This window comes from Artibeus jamaicensis, unplaced genomic scaffold (genome assembly GCF_021234435.1).
Source record: "Artibeus jamaicensis isolate MK-2021 breed Jamaican fruit bat unplaced genomic scaffold, CSHL_Jam_final contig_1015, whole genome shotgun sequence".
Classification (NCBI taxonomy): domain Eukaryota; kingdom Metazoa; phylum Chordata; class Mammalia; order Chiroptera; family Phyllostomidae; genus Artibeus; species Artibeus jamaicensis.
Window position 1 is genome coordinate 3,921,137 of NW_026521194.1, and position 21,423 is coordinate 3,942,559.

The 21,423-nt window shown below is 41.2% G+C and overlaps 1 protein-coding gene across 4 annotated transcripts in view; it reads left to right on the top strand.

Moving 5' to 3' along the window:
* Positions 1-21,423, top strand: part of DOCK10 (dedicator of cytokinesis 10) — a 227,806-nt gene that overhangs the window by 56,409 nt on the left and 149,974 nt on the right. For 2 of the 4 annotated variants that reach the window (XM_053666155.1, XM_053666189.1), the window contains exon 1: positions 1,700-1,942. The exons of 1 other annotated variant lie outside the window; for it this stretch is intronic. In XM_053666155.1, coding sequence (XP_053522130.1) covers positions 1,778-1,942 — 165 coding nt within the window. In that variant the 5' untranslated portion in view covers positions 1,700-1,777. Of the gene's footprint in view, positions 1-1,699; positions 1,943-21,423 lie in introns of those variants that run through there. One more of the 4 variants, XM_053666113.1, reaches the window with a different exon arrangement.

Sequence of the window (21,423 nt, forward strand, 5' to 3'; positions counted from 1 at the left end):
TAAGAAGATGGTTGGAGAGGGCTCTCTCTCGGGCATGGGAGTGGGGGGGGGAGGGTAGGCACTGACAGGCAGGCCGTCTGAACGGGCAGTCATACTTGAAAAGACATCTCTATAATCACAGAAGCCCACTCTGTGCTGGGTCCCTGGTGGACACCATTTATATAGATAGTCAATACACACAGGCCAGACAAGCTAAATTGTAGCCTCTGTTCAGTAAATGCCCTAGTTGTTCGGAGTAAAAAATGGTTTAGATTAGCACCCGGGCTCTCTGACAAAGGTCCGCAGGGAGTGAGGGGACTTGCCAGCACCATTAGCATTTTTTTCTTCTTTTTCCAGCCACACTGAAATATGTTTGCTCAAAACAGAGGGAGATGAGAAACTATTGGCAGCCAGTGCCTCTTGAAAGAAACAAAAATGTTTTACTTCTCTGACAAACACTAATTAAAACAGTGCTGTATTGTGACAGATTACTGAGCAATGGGTGCCTAATTGGGCATTATGCTAGATGCTTCTGTGAAACCAAGTTTACTGGGGCGGGAGGGGCCGAGCCTTCCAGCAAAACAGCCTTCTCCACACTTTACTGCAGCACCTCCGCACTGAGGGGCCCAGAAACCAAAGAAAATATTTTCACTCTGACTCCCAGAGTTACCCTGGGAGCACTGGCTTCACAGAAAGATCCCGACATTGCAAATCCTACTGGGGATTTCATACTTCCCTCGTTTATAAGCAAAATCCATTTTCCGGGAGATATTTTTAGTGCAAGCATCCCCTGCCGCCCTCTTCTGTTGCAGTAGACCATTAGACCTTGAAGCCAGGCCAGGCAGGTCACGTGACTTCTAAGCATCTCTCTGGCTGCCTCCTAAGTGACTGGTCTTGCAGGAGTCAGGGAATACTAGACTCTTAACCACCAAAGTCCTTCCTGAAGACTTAAATTCCTATTGATAGGATGTGAAAGTGCCTGACAGCTGCGTTTTCTAAGAGGTCAGCTTGAGTGGCTCAGTCAGCTGAGTGACCTCCGTAATAGACGTTTTTAGCCCTGCAAGCTGCCTATGTAAATATAAAAATGTATTAGGCTGCAGAACCACATGTGTGGGAACAGAACAACCACACCATTGAAAGGAAATCACGGGCTCGCATGGGTTTGGTTAATGTGTGCATACTTTTGATAATTCATTTTGATTCAGTGGGTGCCACATTTCAGATGAGTCGATTCCGTTTCTGGAACTTAAGTGCTGTGTGAAGTAAAACCCCAATCACTTAGTGAGGTGTCTAGCAAAATTTCCTTTCGGAAGTGTTTACATTTAAAAAAAATCATTTTCAACTCTTTATGTGACACTCATTTTCCTTGGAAAAAGATGTCAGTGTGAAGTCAGATTTGGAAAAAAATGTCAGTGTAAGTCAGATTTTCAGTTGTTTACTTTGCAAAAGTGATTTCTTTGAATGTCTATGGGAAAGATATATTTATTCAGAGCTCTGGAAGGAGAATGGAACGGAATTGTTGTAATGAACAGGAAACAGGCTCTCAAGATGAACTGAGAAATACTCTCCGGTCGAAATGCTCTAATATTCCTGAGTGTGTTCAGTTTCAGTGGATCCAATCTTTCCCATCTCTGCATCCAAGCTATTTGGCGCTGATCAGATGATCAGAGCTCAAGGAAGTGATTGGAGCCTGAGCTGGCTGCAGCTGCTATGTAGGCTGTGTTCAGGGACAAGGAGCCACTGTTTTGCAAACATAGCATCAACATAGAAGTTATTTTGTAGGCTCCAGGATGCAGCAATGGGCTGCACTGCCAGCATTGTTCTGCTGCAGGCTTTTCGCTCCGTGGTCCAGAGGAGCTGTCCACACATTTGTAGCCGACGCCAGGAGGAGGAACCATCCCACGAAATTTTGCCTCTGGAAAGTGACGACGAAATGAGCAGACCCAGAACCCTCGTTATAATGGTATGGTATCTGCAGCAAAGTGGCGTCACTTGATTGAACTGCTATTATAGCAGGAGGTTACAATTTAGGGTCTCGGTGTGCTCAGCTTCAGATCAAGAAATGTGTGACCTCAAGTTTACTACTGCGCTTTATTGTTTGGGGGGGGGGACCTTTAAAAACTCTTTCTGTTATTCAAAGAGATGATTTTCTTTCTCTTAGATCTGTCACCAAAACGTGCAGTTTATTGGTCTATTACAAATTCTTCACTGACTGACATTACATATGCTGTTGCTAACTTTTGTGCTGGAAAAAGTGAAAATTTTGCTGTTGGTTTAATTAACTTGATTTTATTTTATAATTCTAATTTGAAAGAAGAGCGCCAAGCAGATGTTTTTGTATCACAGGCACCCATCAAGTTGGATAGATGTTGGTGGTTACAGCTCTAACTTTAAGGGACTTGGAGCTTTTATTTCTGACTCTGCAACAGAAATGTCTCTCCAAAGGGCTTAACTTAGGCACCCAATCAGAATAAAGTTTTTGAGAATTTTGTGGAATGCATGGTGCTCTAATTAGAAGGCTGTTTCTCACCCCTTGTCTAATTACATTTTTACTTGTGCTTTAATTACGATGGACAGTGTTACTTCTACTTTGTGCATTTGGTGGATCAGCAGGAATAAAGTCAGTGAGAAAGCTTTTTTCTTACTTTAGGTTCAGGGAGATATCTGCTTAGTCACTGAAATTCCGTGTTAGGATGGAAATGGTGTGCTAAAGTTTCCAAAACTGGGGAGGCACTGAAGTCTGGGTGGTTTCAGTACAATCGACTTTTTTTTTCTCTTAGATTTCAGTGTTCAGATATCAAGGATGTAGTAAATAATGAATGAAGAGTACCTGTAACACTAAAAGTTTTTAAATGAAAGTCATTTGGCTCGGGTTGTTCCTCTGAGTGACAGAATACTAAGCTATAATATTTTAGGCTTAGTTCTTTAACAGATCAATATTTGGTTTTTGAAAAGTGATGCTGTTCTTGAACTATTTGGCTATGATTACCTCCAAGAGGAAACATGAAGTAGGAATAATTTCTTACTCATTACTCTAACAAGTTCTCACAAGTTAAATATGAAAAGATCTGAGACCTCTGTTTTCAAGTTGGACTCTGGTTAGCATCAATACATTCTACATCTCTCTGTAGGAATCATACTGTCTCAATCATTAAAAGTCATTTTTTCCTAATTTTACTATTCAGACTATAAAATCTTGCAGCTAGAAATTTGCAGAAAGAAGTTGTATCTCAGAGTGACTGAGAAGTAAAAAATAATTCACTTAATAGCGGTACCTTGTTTTTTCAAATTTTTTGATATTTTTACAGCACCTTTATGGTACATGAAGAGATGATCAATTTACTGATGCAGAAAACAGGCTTTACAAAGATTGAATATCTTGTCTGCATCACACAGGGTCTAAATGACAGAGCCTGAAGCCATACTTCAATCCAGGATCCCAAAAGCCAGTATACTTTCAACTCCCTTCACACCTCTTAGGAAATAATTATAAAACCGAATTTTCATGAGAAGTCTTATGCGAATCTTGGACTCCTCAGAGTCACATGCTCATGCAAAGTTATCATGTACCTTGAAAGTTTCGTCTGGGCCTCTCCAAAATTCACCCATTCAACAACCATTTATTGCTGACCTACTGCGAGTCAACCACTGTTGTAGGTACTTGGGATCCACTAATGAAAAAACCTGTCAAAGGCCATGCCCGAAGTTGCAGTTTTATGGAGAGAGTATATTTTGCAAATCCTGTTGTTATGGAAACGCTATAGTAGGGCTGTGATGCTTAGTGCATGAATTGAAGGTGGTGAAACAATTTCCTAATTTCCAAGCTGGTGGTTTGAGAGCTTGTGTTCACTTAGGAGTTCTTATTTATACAGATGCTTGGGTGCTTGGCCCCCAAAGACTGTTTCACGGTCTGAAATGGAGCCCAGGAACCTACATTTTTAGCAAGCACCCCTGGGTGATACTGACAGTCTGAGAAGGATGGCTTTGGAAACTGATCATCCAAACTCTCCCCTCTTATCTCCCTTTAACCTGATATGCTATTGTTCTCACTCTGACTCTAAGCTTCTCAACAGACTAATTTTTCTCTCACTTTCTCATCATTCATTATTAGTCACCAACTTACCAACTTGTATGTGCCTGTGTGCGTGTATGTGTAAGGTCACAGTCACCAGAGTCAGAGACTCTAGGTTGGAGTCCTGACTCCACCACTGATCAGCCGTGTGACCTTCCACGTGGTATTAGACCTCCGTGCCTCTTTTCCTCATCTGTGAAATGGACGTAATGGTTCCATCAGCCCAGAGCTGTTGCTGGTGTTTAATGGAGCAAAGTATATGTTAAGTGCTTAGCATAGTGTCCAGACTTACTAGTAAGATGTTCAATAACTGAAGAGTGTCCTAACTGAAGAGTGACATTTGTGGAAAGACCCAAAGGAGGTGAGGGAGTGACCATGCCCTGCTGGGTGGGGAAACGTCTCGGGCTGAGGAACCAGCCAGGGCGAAAGTCCCTGCTATGGGAAGAAGCCTGGGGTGAGTGACAGACAGTGGGGAGGCCACCGTGACGGAGAGCCAGGGAGAAGGTAGTGGAAGGTGAGCTCTCTGTGGTTATGAGGGAAGATCATGCCAAGCTTGGCAGGCCACCAGCAGGACTTGTTTTTTTCCAAGAGTGAGAAGAGAAGCCATTGGAGGAGCAGGCACAGAGGTTGACAGCAAGGGCTCTGGAGCCAGACTGTCTGGGTTCAAGTCCCATCTCTGCCACCCATAGAATGTGAGATCTTCACCAATGACTTGACCTCCCTGTGCCTTCATTTCTTCATTGAGAAAACAGGTTAATGGTGCCCACCATATAAGGTTTCTTTGAGAATTCCGGATGTTAATATTGCAGACAGCTTAAACCAGTGCCTAGTAGATAGTCAGTGCTCAGTGGACTCCAAGGGCATTGATTCTGAGGTTCTTGAGCAGGGGAGTCACAGGATGTGAGCCTGCAGAGGCTCAAGGGGTGAAGCAGGGAGACCACTAACCAGGAAACTGCTTCAGTGATTCCTGCAAAAGACCTGGATGGTGGTTGTTGAGGTTGGGAGAAGTGGTGATATTTGGATATATTCCAACACTGGGGCCAGGAAGGTTTGCTTACCAATTGAACGCCTGAGTGAAAGAAAGAGAGGAATCAGGGATAAAGGTATGGGCTTTTTTGTTTGTTTTACTTGTTTGTTCAGTTTTCGAGACGAAAAACCAGAAGACTGAGTTGCCATTCAGATGGGAAAGACTGTAGGAGAGAATGTAGTGAGAAAATCTGGGTTCCTAAGTCATGTGTGAAGTGCCTGTTAAGGCTGTACATGGAGATGTCAGACAGGAAGTTAGACATGCAAGTCCAAGTTCTGAGGATCGAGATATAATGCCTGCCACAACATAAATTCACTTAAATTATTGATGAATGAATAGATGGTCTTCCTTCTCTATTTTCTATAATACTTACAGTATATAGATCCCTTTGCAGTTAATCATACTTTGAGCTATTTCATATTTTTGGAACATACATTGTTTACGTATGCGTCTTATGAAGACCAGAGGGGATTAAATTATGGGAACTACTTCAAAGGAAATAAAATGATCTCTCTTCTTACTCTATAATAAATACTCTAATTTAATAAAACTTTATAACCACAGGGATATTAACAGGTTTTGCCCAATTCCATCTTTTTTGAGTGGTTGTATGAGGAAAACACAACTTCCAAGAATTCTAATCTTGAGTTCAAGTTCTTATTTCATTGTACTGAGGTTGGATCATGAATATACTAATATAAGATTCCCTTGGGACGGGAAGCTTGTGTAATGTAGTGTGATTTTTAAATGGTTTGCCATAGATGGGTGTGATGAGGGGCTAACAGCACAAGGAATCTTTGACAGTCATTTTTTAATTTCTTTATTGTTACTCTGTTACAGTTATCCCAATTTCCCCCTTTGCTTTCCTCCGCCCCATCCCCCAGGCCCTCCATCTATCCCCACCCTGTTATCCACGTCCATGGGTCATTTATACCTGTTCCTTGACTAGACCCTTCCCCTTCTTCCCCCCGTACCCCACTTCCACCCCCTCTGGTCCCTGTCAGTTTGTTCTTTATTTCTATGTCTCTGGGGTTTTTGGTGGTTGTTTTGCTTATTTGCTTGTCTCATTCATAAAGTTCCTCTTATAGATGAGATCCCATGGTATTTCTCTTTCAACCACCTGGCTTACTTCACTTAATGTAATGCTCTCCAGTTCCATCCATGCTGTCTTGAAAGGTAGGGGCTCCTTCTTTCTTTCTGCTGCGTAGTATTTTACTGTGTAAATGTACCAGTTTTTTGATCCACTCATTTACTGATGGGCACTTAGAGTGTTTCCAGCATTTGGCTATTGTAAATGACATAGGGTGCTTAAGTTCTTTTGAACTGGTGTTTTGGGGTCCTTGGGGAAATAAAGGAAAGAATAACCAAATGGGACTACATCAAATTAAAAAGCTTCTGCATAACTAAAGAAAACACCATAATAATGAAAAGGGAACCAACCAGATGGGGAAACATATTTGCCAATGATACCTTGGACAAAGGTTTGATCTCCAAAATGTATAAAGAACTCATATGACTCAACACCAGGAAGACAAGCACTTCAGTTAAGAAATAGACAAAGGACCTGAACATACACTTCTCCAAGGAGGACATACAAAGGGCCCAAAGGCATAGGAAAGGATGCTGAATGTTATTAGTCATTAGAGAGATACGAATTAAAACCACAGTGAGATACCACCTCACACTGGTCAGAACGGCCATCATAAACAAGTCAACAAACAAGTGGAGGATGTGGAGAAAAAGGAACCCTAGTGCACTGTTGGTGGGATTGCAGGCTAGCAGTCATTTTTCCTTGTGAACTAATTTTGAACCGAATCTCAAAGCCACCAAAAATGCTGAAATTAATTAATCCTTTTTCTTGAGTATAAGAATTAATTGAATGTGATCAGAGGCTTAGCATCACAAATCTTGGTGCAAGGTTTATTAAATTTAAATTGCATTCAGTAGTATCTCAATGACACCGCCTTGCATCTTTCTAGTTCTCCAAATGATACAAGTTCAGAAATAATAAGGAACAAAGAAAATATATACAAAAATCTAAAGAAGAAATGTTTGAAATTTAAAATCACTACAATAATAAAGAAAAGCAGAAAAATTAGGTGTGTATTAAAGATATGTAGAAACTTACACTAAAAGCAATGAGCAAATCAACTATATATGGATATAGATAGACATAACTATTTATTAAACATATGTTAAACAACCCTGGCTCGTGTGGCTCAGTTGGTGGGAGTGCTGTCCCATAACCGAAAGGTTGCAGGTTCAATTCCCTAGTCGATATGTTTGAGTGAGAGCTTGCAGTGTAAAGTTTGAAGACTTTATTACCAAGTACTTACATGGCTAGAAAAAAATAGGCTCAATAAATCAATGGTAATAAAAGATCCCTTAACTTCCAAAAATAATCAAATAAAAAATACATTGTTATGCTCATTTCTGTTTGTTTCTGCACTTTCTGGAAGAGTGGATTGTAAGGCCTATCCCCAAGTACCAGGATTCAGTCAATATAATGAAATCTGGTGAAAACTGAGTAACACAATGAAGGTAAAATGAATCTTTTGGCACACCAAATATGTGCACAGTATTTTCATCATGCTTCAACAGATTTCTCTAGATAGCTGTTTTACTCTCTCAGATTTTATTTCCATGGAATTGATTTATTCAGGGGCTAAAGTTTAAGATCTTTAAAATCTATTTTCCATAACCCACTTTATGCTGCTGAAATACATTTTATGTTTTAAGAGCATGTCCAATGAACTCAATATCCATGAGAGGAGTTAGTCATAGTCAGATGGTCCAAACATCGGAAGCTCAGAAGACCGCTGAGGGTCAGCTGCACCTTGCACTGGATAGGCCTGGATGGCAGTGGGTAGGCAGCCGCTGCCCTGCTGTCGTGGAGCTTACAGTCTGGTGGCAGATACAGAAAGGACTCAAACAAATGTAAGGTTGTAACTATGATCGGAGCTTCAAATTAGAGTTGCCTTCCACCTTATGACTCTGTCCCTTGAGCCCCCAACTTCATCAGTGCAGTCAAGGAGAACTTCCTAAGAAAGTGTCAATGGAGCTGAGACCTGGAGAATGAAAGGGAGAAAACATGCCACATGCCAGTCTATTGGGGAGGTCATCAAGCAGACACGACTGCAGGTTTGACCCAAGAGCTGGATGCAGGGAATTGCAGGCTCCCCCTCCCTCCCCTGTGCTTGGAATGTGCTCTCCTTGTCCCACCCCCCTTGTACTAGAAGCTGCCCAAGGACATAGCCTGAGACAGCAATGTGATAATGAGACTGTGTGGACTGGGTACTTGACTAAACCCAGTTAAGGGCCCCTGTGGACATGACTGATCCCAGTTAAGGCCTCTATAGAAACTTAATGTTTGACCAGCAGATGTAGAAAATGACTTGTTGCCACCCACAACAGGTCTCCTAAACTCCCTGGCTTATGAAACCTGCCACCAACTAACCTGGAGTGGTTTGCCTTTCTCTTTGGTCTCCGCTGTCCATCTATGGGATCGGTTTCAAATTACTCCTTGGAAGCTCCCAAGGAAGTTGTGACCTAACACAGGCTTAATGTCTGTTTTGTTGCCATGGGTGAAGAGCCAGAGGGCGTGGGTCTGAATCCCGGCAGAACCCTTTGCTTGCTGTGCAATGACTGGATCACGTTTCATTTCCCCATGCCTTGGCTTCTCTGTATGTGAAATGGAAATCATGAGGGTACCTGTCTCTGTTAGTTTCCTTTTTCTGCTATAACAGATTATCACATACTTAGGAGCCTAAAACAACACGGGTTTATTATCTCACAGTTCTGGAGGTCAGAAATCCAAAGCAGGTCTCATTGGACCCACATTGGCAGGGCTGTCTGTGTTCCTTTCTGGACGCTACAGGGGAGAATTTGTTTTGGGTTTTGTTTGTTGTTTTTTGCTGCTTCTTATTTTCTTTTTGTCTCTTCCAGCTTCTGGGGGCTGCCCACATTCCTTGGTTCTCGGCCCTATTCCATCTTCAGAGGCAGCAGTATAGCCTTCAAACACGTCTCTGCTTCTGACCCCTGACCCTACCTCCCTCTTGCACTTACAGAAGGCCCTTGTAATTACAGGGGGCCCACCTGAACAATCTAGGATACACCCCCCAGCTCAAGGACGGCTGATTGGCAGCCTTAATTTCCTCTGTGGATTCACTTGCCATGTAAATAACATACAAGTTCCAGAGCTTTGGACGTGGCTATTGTTCTGTTTACCATAGTGTCTCTAGGGTTACTTTAAGAATTCAAAAAGTCAATACAAGTAAGAACTCACTAAATTTCAGCTATTGCGATTTCTTTTATTATTTTGTTGAAACTAAGAAAGTTTTACAAGTTTAACGTACTTTAAAGAGTTATTTTTGGAAGAATACTTGAACTACTAAAAGGAAACAAATTATGCTTCATAGAATGTGAAAAAACAATGGAAATTCAAGGCTAGCTTATCCACTGGAGCACTGTAGTGCTGGCCAAATAGATTATTCACTCAGATCGATGATTCCAAGAATATTTATGTTTGAGACTCTTTTCTGCGTTATCCACTAATTGCTACTCCTCTGAAATTTAACTGTTAGTTTCTTCTGTGTTTTCTTTCATTATTTACAAAGGGGTATTGTGTCTTTCCAGTTCTGCAAATTATGCCAAATTTAGAAATAATAAAGAAGAAAAAATATATAGCATTCTAAAAGAAATGTTTAGAATGTAAAAACCACCACAATAATAAAGAAAAGAAGAAAATCAAGTACAGGAGAGAGAAAAAAAACATTTTAAATCTAGTGAGGGACAATTGAGGTTATCAGTTTAGAGATGAAAATAGTCTGTGGCTTAATATTTGTCATTGTAAGTTTATTTCAGTGTTTTCTGATGTGGTGCATTTTTATTACAAATTTATAGCAACTACATTCTTAAATTCAAAATTATGGCATCTAGATTCTTCTGGAAGTAGATGCTCAGTAAATGGTTTCATGGATGAATGAATTAATTAATTAATGCCATATCTGATGGGCCATAAAGGTTACAAAGTAGGAATTTGTGAGCTAAGAAGACGTGGATTTGTTTGGTAAATTATCAGAATTCCTGCTATTGGTCCTTCTGTGTTATCAGTGCCGTTCTTTGTTCTCATGCACTGTATGAAAACAGATTTAATATCCCCCAGAACATGTTCAAATCCTCTTTCTATGTCAGAGAAACTGATGATGAAAATAATGTTCACAAAATAGTAGCCATTTAGAGAGCACGCCCAGCTATGTGTCAGGTACCTTGTTAAGAACTTCGCAGTGGTCTTTTCTTGTTGCCACAACAACCACTGGAGGAAATTAGTTTTATTCTTATGTTATGGAGGGAGATATTAAAGCATATAGAGTAGCTCTTTCCAACTGAACTACAAGGTGAGTTATAGAATTTTTAACTTTCTAGCAGCCACATTTTAAAAATTTAAAAAATCATGAATTCAATAATACATTTTCTTTAACCCGGTATATTTAAATAATTATTATTTTGGTAGGTAATCCATATAAAATTATTAATGAGATATGGTACATTGTTTTTTTTCACACTAAAACTCCAAGACCCAATGTGTATTTATACGTATAACACATCTCAAGTTGCACATTAAATATTTATCACTAAAACTGTTCAGTATTTAGCTTTCATAAAATTTACAACTGCAAGGGTCAAGAAGCTTTGCAACCTCGTCTTGATTTTAAACACTCAGCCTCCTTTTGTCCACATAAGCGCAGTTGATGTTTTCAAGTCTGCATGCCATGTGGCTATGGAATTGGGTGTGGACACAACTCCAACATGACATTCACTGGCCTGGTAACCAGAGTTTTAAATGGAGCCCTGTGAGGATGGAAAAAGGACCTTTCTTAGCCATGTAGGATAGAATCTGTTATTTTGAAGCCTTGTCAGGAAAAAAAACAATGAGGACAAAATTTTTGAGATTGAATGTATATATTTTAGCAGATATTATCTCATTTAATCTCTTACCTTTTGGCAATAAATGTCAGTGTGTCATCATTTTGCACAGAATAGCAAATGCGCAGCACCAAATGGGCTTCTCAATGCCAAGTGGATTAAAGAAGAATTGTGCTGATGATCACACAAGGTGCAGAAAGTTGAGAAAAGTGGCAGGAGCTGAGGGCTGCTGGGTGGAGTTGAGACCCAAGACCTCACATTTTATTTGTTTATTTTTTACTTATTTATTTAGAGATAGAAACATTGATTAGATATTTCATTTATTTATGCATTCAGTGACTATAATAGTTTATTTTCAGTAGAAAAGCAAACATTTCCCTTTTGTTGCTCTAGGAATTACAATCTAGAACTTACAGTCGCAAAACGGTAGAAATTCGGTCTTATATAAATTACAGGTCATGGGACAGTTGTTTTGTGTATTCAAAGCATCATGTGTCACATCATGCTAATGCGAAGAAGCCACGCTTTTTATCAAAGAGAATTACTTTCCATAGTGAACACAGGACAGACAGCTGGACTGTCAGTGGGCAACATCCTTTCGGGATTTCCTGGAGCCCACATAATTAGTAGGTATCGGGAATAGGCAGCCCCATCAAAATGGTCTTTGGAAAGAATTTGGAGGGAAAGAGAGGACAGAAAATGGGTGAGATACAGGGAGCACTTTATGTTTGGCCAAATATCTGAAGGCGTCAGACAGTCTGTTATATCCACTTGTGTCTTTACAGGGTAATGTTAATCAATTAGCTGAACTCTACTATAAATAGTAAGTAATTACATTCACTGGAAGCCACAGGGATGTGATTAATAATACATTTCAGCTTCCAAAGTAGCACTTCACTCAGCACTTAAACGTGGCTATTTGAAAAATATATTTTTTATACAAGGAACATGATAGGATTGAAATTTATTTCTCTAAAAATAGTCCTGTGAGAAGGAAACTATTATATATAAAGTGTTCTATGATGTCACTGGCTCTCCCTGCATGCAGGACTCCAAGTCTAGTTTCTTGTTTAAGTATTTTCAAGTTAATTCTTAAGAAACAGTGCTTTAGACTTCAGATTATATGAGTTGTGCGGAAGTTTCAGGGAAGGCAGTTAAATCTTAATAATTATGGAGCACCTGCTGCATTAGAGTTCTGAAGCCGAGCTCTCTAAGGGATGGAAAGGTAATTAAACCACTAGTTCTATGTCTAAGAAGGTACCACAGCAATAGGGTCACTGGTCTGTACTGAGTGAATACAATCCAAAGAGAAATCATTGCCATAAGAGCAGTGTGTGGAAAGGGCCACGAGGTTTCGACAGAGGGGTACAGAAGACAAGGATCCATCCAAGAAGGGCTAGATTATGGACTATTTATAGCGTCGCAGAGGGAGATGAGGGCAGAAAAGTAAATAACATCTTGTGTCTAAACATTGACCTTGTTATAGAAGAGTGCCCAACAATGCCCGTCGCTTGATGTGCAATCAGCAGACATTTACTTAGTATTTTCTACAGGCCAGCTTCTGTGCCATCTCCTGCACACCAGGAAATCTGGCCCTTTCGGGATTCTGACCAGACTTCTTTCACGTGCACGTAAGATACTGTGAGATCAAAGCACTTGTTGACCAGGCCGTTTAGTCCTCACACTTAAAAAGTCAAATAATTATGTTTTTGGAAAAATGAATGTCATTGGATCCAGAATATCCAATGATTTGTTGTTAAAAATCAACCCGACAATTACTAATACTTTTTCTATCACTTAAAAAGTTTATTCATAAATGTCCTTTCTCCTACCAAAAATCTGTTTCTGATATAGTGATAATGAGATAAACCAACAGACATCATGCTAGAAATAGCAGCATGACTGCCCTGGGCCTCTCCCCTTGACTATTCTGCATCATTCCTTCTCCTGGTCTTGCGCCCATGAGTGTGCCTTCTTGTAACACTGCTGTATTCCCTTCTGAACTAGAAGGGGGAAAAAGGAAAGGAAAAGAGTTCTGCTTTTTGGAGAATGTGTTGTAAAAAGGGAAGATTTAAACTTTAATTTGTTGATGATACTCAAGACTAGTAATCAAGTAATCACCTTGTCTTAGAAGTATTGAAAAGCCAGGATTTAAGCCCATGGAAAACTCCTGGCTTTAGTCCTGGCCCCTTGGGTCCTATGTTTCTTTATGCTCTCAAGAGGAATGGCTGGCAAGTCGGGTGACATCCACGGTTTTGTTTCAACATCAAGTCGTATTAAAGAATCATTTGTGTTTAGAAAATGAATGATGTTTTATTTTGCTGGCAACAGCTTATCATTTAAAAACTTCTAATTCACTGTAAATTCTACGGTATATTTTTTTATTACATCCATCTTAACACAGTCTTCTAAATTTTAGCAAGGAAAGCTCCCACAAGAAACTTAACATGGTCTAGTCTTGTTCATCCTGCATTGAAATTCTCCTTTCAAATATAAAAATTTAAATGGATATTTGAAAATGTAATGTGCAGGAAATGGCTCTTTGAGTATTAGACCAAAACATAAAAGCACGATGACTCTGGTCCACAGAATCTTTATGTCCCCGAGAGTCATGTAGTTGGATCTCACACTAACCACGCACATCCCGAGGGCCTCCTTGCTCCTTGGACTTCTCTGTCCTCTATTTCTCTGCTCCACAATGGATGTTAATATTATGCTATATCCCCCATTTTTTTTTACATGTTAAACATTGCTTCCCAGGTGTTATGAAACACATAGGTTTGGGATAAGGAACACTAGCTAGAAGCTTTCCAAAGCCCAATAGTTTTTTCCTGAACTAAACCATAGAGGAGTAAGTTGTGTTTCTGGTGGGTAAGGTTAACCTTATTAAATTCTATAGTAAGAGGATTAAGTCCAAGCCCAGACAGTTGTTAATTATTTATTGTTAATAGCATAACTAAATAATTTTGGGAAAATAGGCTTGAACCTACATTGGAGAATTTCAGAACTTTAGTATTACTTGGACTTTCCCCCACCTCAATCCCACATACCATTATTTCTCTTGTTTTTGAAATAAAAATTTCCCATCCTATAGTTACACTAAGGCAATTTTTTCCTTTTCTTTCACATTTTAAGAAAAGCCTAGTACAGTGATTGGTTCTTACAGATTTCCTTCACCTTTTTTATGATTTTGTACATTTTTTCATGCTTTCTCTTTCCTTGTAGAGGACAGAACTTGGCGTTCAGTCTACCTTTTTATTGGAACAGGGAGGGCAAGCTGTAAGCATTTGTTATTTGATACAAAAGATGTCAGCAGAGAAAGTCTTGGCACCATCTTTGGATTATCCTGCTAAGGCTATTGAAAATTGTGTGGTTTCGTATTGAGACAGAGAGGCCAGAAAGGGGCTTGTCTGGGAGACAGTAGGTGCCATGAGGGATGATTCATTGCCTCACCTCAGCCACCCAGCAGGAAACCATGACCATGGACATGGTGGACTCGCCAAGGTGATGGCATTGGTGCTCTGGAAGGAAGATTTCTGGGATAGATCCATTACTAAATCATCTCCTCTGACATCAGTAGGAGAAATGCCAATACGCTGTGTAGTCACTAGGGACCTGAGGGATGGCAGGATCCTCTCTTGGCCATCTTTCAATGTATAAGAAAAAATGCAGCCACAGCAAATCTGGAAATAATATCATGAAATTAAATCAAATATCATTAAATTACTCAAAAGACTGTTACAGTTTTTAATCATGATTTACATGATTACCAATACAAGCAATCTATGAGGATATGAAGAAGGAAGAATAGCATTCCCTTAGTTTTCCATGGATAAATATAGAGAAGAAATATAAACATTTTTAATTTTTCATCACTGTACTCTCATAATATGGTAGGATTTTAGAAATATCAAGTGTCTTCAAGATTATTTATAATCTTCCATTCTTATTTTATTGAATGAAGAAAATGATCAACTCAAGTACTCAGTTCCTTATCCTGATAGGTAATATATTCCAAAAATATGTGGTTAGAATCAGTTTAAATTTATAAGTAAATAACATAGTAATAGCATGATCACCTTTAATATTAAAGTTCTTTTTTCATTCTTAAAATAAAATTACTTCTTGACAAAAAGTTCACTTCCTCCTTAAAGCAAATATCACTTCTTAGAGGTTTTGCTTAGCATCAAGTTCCCATCATTTACATGAAGAGGTATTGAAACATGTCGTTTATTGCCACACCAGATTCTCACGTGAGTTGATTTGGCATCAGAATAGTTTTTATTTTGAAAAACTGAAAAAAATCAGTGTGTGGCGATGCTTGCCTTGCCTTTAGAAAGGCACGAAGTCCTCTCTAGTCCCATGCATTCAAGGAGGGAGCCTTCTGGTAGGAGTGTTACAACAGAAATACAATTTCATTACTACAGTCAAGATATTGGTGTGTTATTCACATTTGGGGAATTATCAGGACTAAACTACTGACCTGATATAAACCTGAATTTACTTCTAATATATCAGCATGAGAAGTCTTTAGGCTTGTTGTCTAATGTAGAGGGATTAGGTAAAGGCTTAGAGAAGATTCCTAGTTATAATTGTCTTACTAAGCCAAAAGTTCCAAATTCCAATGCCTACAGACCAGAAAGCTAGACCAGGAGACATATGGGAGTGGTGTGGAGCATAGCAAACCAAAGAAGGCATGGACCTTCAAAGGGGTCAGGCTACTGCTCGGCTTGGGCAACTCTTTCCACGTCAGACAGAAGGCAGGATCAGTATGGTCAGATCTTGAATTTTCCAAGAGATGCTAGCAACCAAGGTTTTCATGTAAAATTTTTCAGTTTTTAAAGGCTGGCAAGTAATTTAAATATTTTAAAACACTGTTGGCAGGAAAACACCATTACTGGACCAACTTGAGTCATAGACTCCCTAGTTGTCATCCTCTTATAAAATTTTATTAGAGTTTCACTTTAATTCAGGGTTCCAACTGAAGGAGCCAGTGAGAACGTTGCCCAGAATATGTTAAGATATATTTGAGACCGATATGAGTAGAAAATGATTTTCATGTTAATATAAATAAATGTAAGGCTAGAAATTATATTTTGACTTCAAGAAATGTGCCCTCCAGCTCCTGATGCAGAAAGATTTAAGCAGGTGTAATTGATTAATAACAAGGCAGACTACCATTTCTTGACCTAAAAACAATCAAAGGAGAATGTGGTAATAAACATCTGACAATTTAATTTTTAGCAACCTAATGCCAATAAAGGACATGGATACTAATGCATCAGAAGCAGCAAATCCTTTTAAAAATGTGTTTACAAACCAGACAAGAGCTCTCGCCAGCGACCGAAGGCCAGAGGCAGCGGTAGGATGGAAGGAGGATTCAGATGTCCTGTATTTTCACCTGAATTGGGCCATGAATTATTTTCCATGCTAACTACAGTGCTTACTACACGGCCCTGAGAATCCATTCCCGCTGCAGCCTAGGGGGCTGAAACTTTGCAGAAGCCAAATCGGCCCCAGTCCACATACTTAAATAGACGTTCATTTTTGTCTAGTTTAAAAGCATGTCTTAAGCATTTATTTAAGTTATATATTTGCCTAACTGATGTGCACAAGTGTTTCGGTTATACTGCTTTAAACAGTCAGTCACTCCTGGGAGAGATGACAAGGGCAATGTCATCTAGCGACCGGGGTGAGGCTCACTCAGGAGAAAGATCTCAGAATCAGGCCCAAATCCCAGGGAAGGTGCCAAGGGGTCTTACCCTGAAGCCACCAGCTCCTGTCCACCAGCCAGCCTGCTGTGGTCTCCTTGTTTCAGCACCGAGGCAGCCTGGCACCTCACATAAGCTCCTGCAAGTCCTGTCTACGCTGGAGGAGATGCCACTGCCCTCTTTTCTTTCTGAGTTATTTTAAATTCTGTCTCAGCACACATGCTGGTTGCAGAGACCATTGCCCAACCTGTGGGACACAGAAAGCAAGTGCTCCACCAGGAAAGGCTGCTGTGCAAGAATCAGGGTGGCGAATGCCACCAAGGACACACTCATTAAGATACTCACATTGCCCACTGGTGGTTTAATGCCCCGAGGAGTTCTTCAGTGAGAAGGGAGGCTGGTTCAGCTTTGTTCAATCCACAGCTTCTCAAGTCAATTTGACATTAAGAGTCTCTTGTCTGGAACAGGGATTCGCCCACAGTAAAGCCCTAGAGCACAGCTTGGAAAACACTAATACTGACAAGGCTTCCCAGCTGGGAAACCACATAGGCAGGCCTGACTATAGACCGGGAAATTGGTGCAAGGCAAAGGGGAATTAATAGAAACTCTATAATCATGAGAATTTAGTAGTGGGCTAGTTATGCAGATGAGGGATAAGGGAAGTTGAAAATCACCATCGGGTCCTTGATTTTGTCACCTGATGAATGATAATTTATTAACACGATGATGAAATTATGTGGAATAGTATTTGGAGGAAAAAGCAATGAGCTTTGGTTGATTTGTGTGATTTTTTAGGGCTTACGAAGAAATTTGGGAAAAAGTGAGATTTTTTATTTGTTTGATGCTTAGCACTGTCTGGTGCCCACCTCCCATGACCACATATGCCAACCCACCCCCTCTGTAGAGCAAAGAAACTATTTCGTGTTTCTGACTGTCCTAAATGGGTAGCACAGTGATCAAGGCAAATGAAGAGTAAAGACACAGGTAGCCTGTCAGAGAGAAAGGAGGACTGAGCAGCAGGTTTTCCTGAGAACAGTGCAGAACAAGGGCCCTTGAACTGTAATGTGCTGGGTTCAGGCCAGTGTCTGGTGTAAATCAAGGTGTTCTCTTCCCGTATGTCATTCATCTCAAGGCTGAGGTTCAGAGAAGAGTCTTTTTGGTCCAGGTGCAGTCAGGGCACTTCTTTGGTGTTCCCTGCAAGGTGAGGGAGTAGAGGGTACTGTGGCAACAACGAGGAAAAAGAGGTTAAGTACCGCGCCCACGTGGACTCTGCTTCTCTCTCCCAACAGATGAGAAGCTCAGGCTTTTCTACAAAGACTCAACCTTGGCAGTGGGCACACAAAACCAGTCCAGAGAGCAGAGGGCAAAAGCAAACATCACACATTTTTGAAAAGACTGGTTTCTCAGGGTTGACTTCTGTTTTAGTAGCTACACTCAAGGCAAAAATAACGATATCTTTAAAAATAATCCCAATACTCATATTAAACTGAGATCATATAAGTCCAATGAGTGGGTGTGAAACAGGGACAAATCCTCTTTAATGCTTTGTTTACAAACCATGCGCAGGGCAGTGTCATCTAGCGAGAAGGTGCAGCTGTCCACTTCCGAAATGAAATCTAACTGGGGATGGGGAGCGAGAAATAGGTAGCATCTTTTTGGAACAGGTGTGGAAAAAGAGGTGCTCTGATCCAACATTTTCTTTTTCAACGGGCACTTGAGGTTTAAGAAAAAGAAAAGCAAAAGCTTATTTTTCAGCCAAGTCCTTGGTCTATCTGAGAATGGATAATACAAGTTGTTTTACTTAAAAATCTAAAAACATAGAGATGTAGGGATGGGCCAGAGGTTACCGTTTTGCCCAGGGTTGCTCAAGCTGTCAGAGAGTGGACCAATGTTTGCATCCAGGGCTCTGGCCTGCCAATCAATGTCCTTCTCCCTCGGAACGCAGATGCCCTCTGCCTAGAAGAAGAATAGAAAGGACTTAATGAATGGCAGCACTTCTGGGCACAGAGAGATAAGCAGTGAACACAAATTCTAAACTGGTTTCTGAAAATATAACCCTGAATGCCAACTAAAGCAAAGGGAGGTGCCAACTGTAAATGCTGGCAAAGATTTTTGGTACAATCTGGGTAACAGATCTCCTTCCTGGTCTATGACACCCTTGCAAATGGGAACACAGTGATCAAATGTCTCCTTGCTGGTGCCCTTGAATACCTTGCAGTGGTCTTGGAAAGTGGTGGGAAGGGAAAAGGACAAGACAGCGAAAAAGAAAGCACAAGCCCTTCCCTCCTGTTGGCAACATCAAATTGACAGTTATCATGTAGGCATTTGCCACATGCAGGAGGAGACCCCAGCACAGCTTAGACATAAAAACAATACTGTTTGCTGCTCAGGGAATTTACAGTCATGCTTAGGCAGAAAAGTAACCATAAAAGATTTAAAAAAGCATATGATATTGGTTAAATCTTGGCTTTCTTAACTTCCTTGGCATTTGGGTCTTTTGTGTGGGATGAAGGGAGAGGCCAGGAACAGGGTAATTGGAAGCTTTTGTAGTTGTGCACAGTGGGGATTTAAAAATGAAATGGTCAGTGTTGCAAGACACAGTGAGCACAAAGAGGTCAGTTGTGGGAGGACTTGGCTGTGCAGGGGAGGGGGGTCATTGAACCTCATTATCTATGTCCAAGCCAAGGGGGTCTTTGGGACACTCCCTTCATTTCTGGAATGTCCTTTTCCTTTCACTGCCACTTGCAAAGCAGTGAGGGAGCCTCTTGTGCCCTCACCCCTCCCCTGATGCACAGAGCACACACAGTGGAGACCATCTGCACCCCCAAACACACACTGCTGAGGCCCAGCTTCGGATCCCCTCCTGGACACGACCAAATGTAGAGCCCACCTCCGTTGGCCATTTCATTATACAGGGTCTGGCAGAAGTAAGGCCTGCTTGAGTGTGGTTGGTAGGGTAATACTATGGGTGTAATAACTTATAGTTTTAATTTGAACATGTCACCTAAACTGTCATATGGTGTGCTTGAGTGTGATATTGCTGTTACAGAATTACAGGCTTATGATTTTGTAATAAAAGGGGGGTATTATTTGTGCCAGACTCAGTATTCCAGGCACTGCACTGAGTACTTTACAAATATCCTCTTAAGAAGCCTTGCAGTGCTCAGTGGAGTAGGAACTATGATTACCCTTATTTTACAGGTAAGGAAACTCAAGTTTAGAAAGGTTGGGTAACTTGTCCAAAGGCCTCCAGCATGTGGGAAGGCCAAGAATCAAACGAAGCACAACGATCTTACCACCATGGCACACACCATGCTCCTGGCTTTATCCTTCACACCATTACCATGTCTGTTCTCCTCTCCAGTTGCTTGTGGCTTTGTCTAGGTGGCCTTTTGTGATGTGCTAAGTTACTGAAGATTGGAATGGCTTTTGGCCTTTTCCAGGCATCCAGTAGCTACATTTTACCAGGGACAGCCCTGAATAGGAAGGCAAACCCAGACTCATAGACTGATTCCAATAGTGGGGTTTTGAGGCAGATGGAGAAGTGAGAGAGAGGACTGACCTGAAGGCCTGTAGCCCTCACGTTCTCTAAAGCAAGGGGTCATCAGCTTGGCTTTCCAGAGGAGCCAGCCCTGTTATGAAGAGAACCTGCACCATCTTCTGGGCCTGAAAGCTGCCATCGAAAAAACACTGAGGGGGAATAAATTGCATTAGAATTTGAATCAGAGATTTTCTAGCAGGAGTGATTTTTCTTCCTCCTCCCACGCCCTGCAGAGGACTTTGGAAACCTCTGAGAACTGTGTCAGGTGTCACAGCAGGGTGTCAGGGGAGGGTTACTGGCAAAGGCCAGGGATGCTGCCAAACATCCTGGGGTGCACAGGACAACACCCTACAGAAAAGAACGTCAATAGTGCCAAGTCTGAGAAAATAGTGACAAGTCTGATTTCGATAATAACTGAGGAACAAGTATGACCAGAGTTGCAAAAGTCCAAGCAGAGAAATGGCCAATGAAGGGAAAAACGAAGTGAAATTGAAGGGCTGGTGGGACACGTCAGAAGCCAAGTTTCTGATGGCTGGTGTCATCCAGGTCCCCCAAACGTTCAGGGTGTTGTGGCTAGTTGAGTTAATCCGGCCCAATTGCATATCTATACAGGAAAGAGAATGTCTGGCTTTATAAGGAAGAGTTCGGTCTAGTGTACAAAACAATTTGCACTTGAAGGTGGTATATGACTCTACCTAAGAAAACTGTCACGTGGACTAGCTTCTGGGTCACTCCCTAAAGTGTGGTCTGCGTGGCATCTTCAGGTGAGTCTCGTGGCTGCTTGTTACAAAGGCAGATGACAGGATCCCCTGTCAGGACTCCTGAGGTCCTGGAACCAGCCCAGGAGTCAGTCTGGTTAACAGCCTCCCCGTGTGACTCTTGCACACATGTCTGCCGTGGGGCTTCTTACAAGGGGGACGTTTGAAGTCCCACGGTGTTCAGGCCCAACTCAGTCTCTGCGCCTGTATGGAGCCCTCCTGGATGTAGACCTCATGTTCTTGACTCACATTCTTCTCTTCACCCTCAGTTTCTTCTTTCTGGCATGTCTGTGCATTGCATTCTGCACCACCATCTCCCCACATGGACTCTGGGTGGCCGCTCTGTTCTCGCTGTCACTGATACCTGGCACTGGACCGGGGCCAAGGAAAGTTTGGCAGAGAATCAGAGC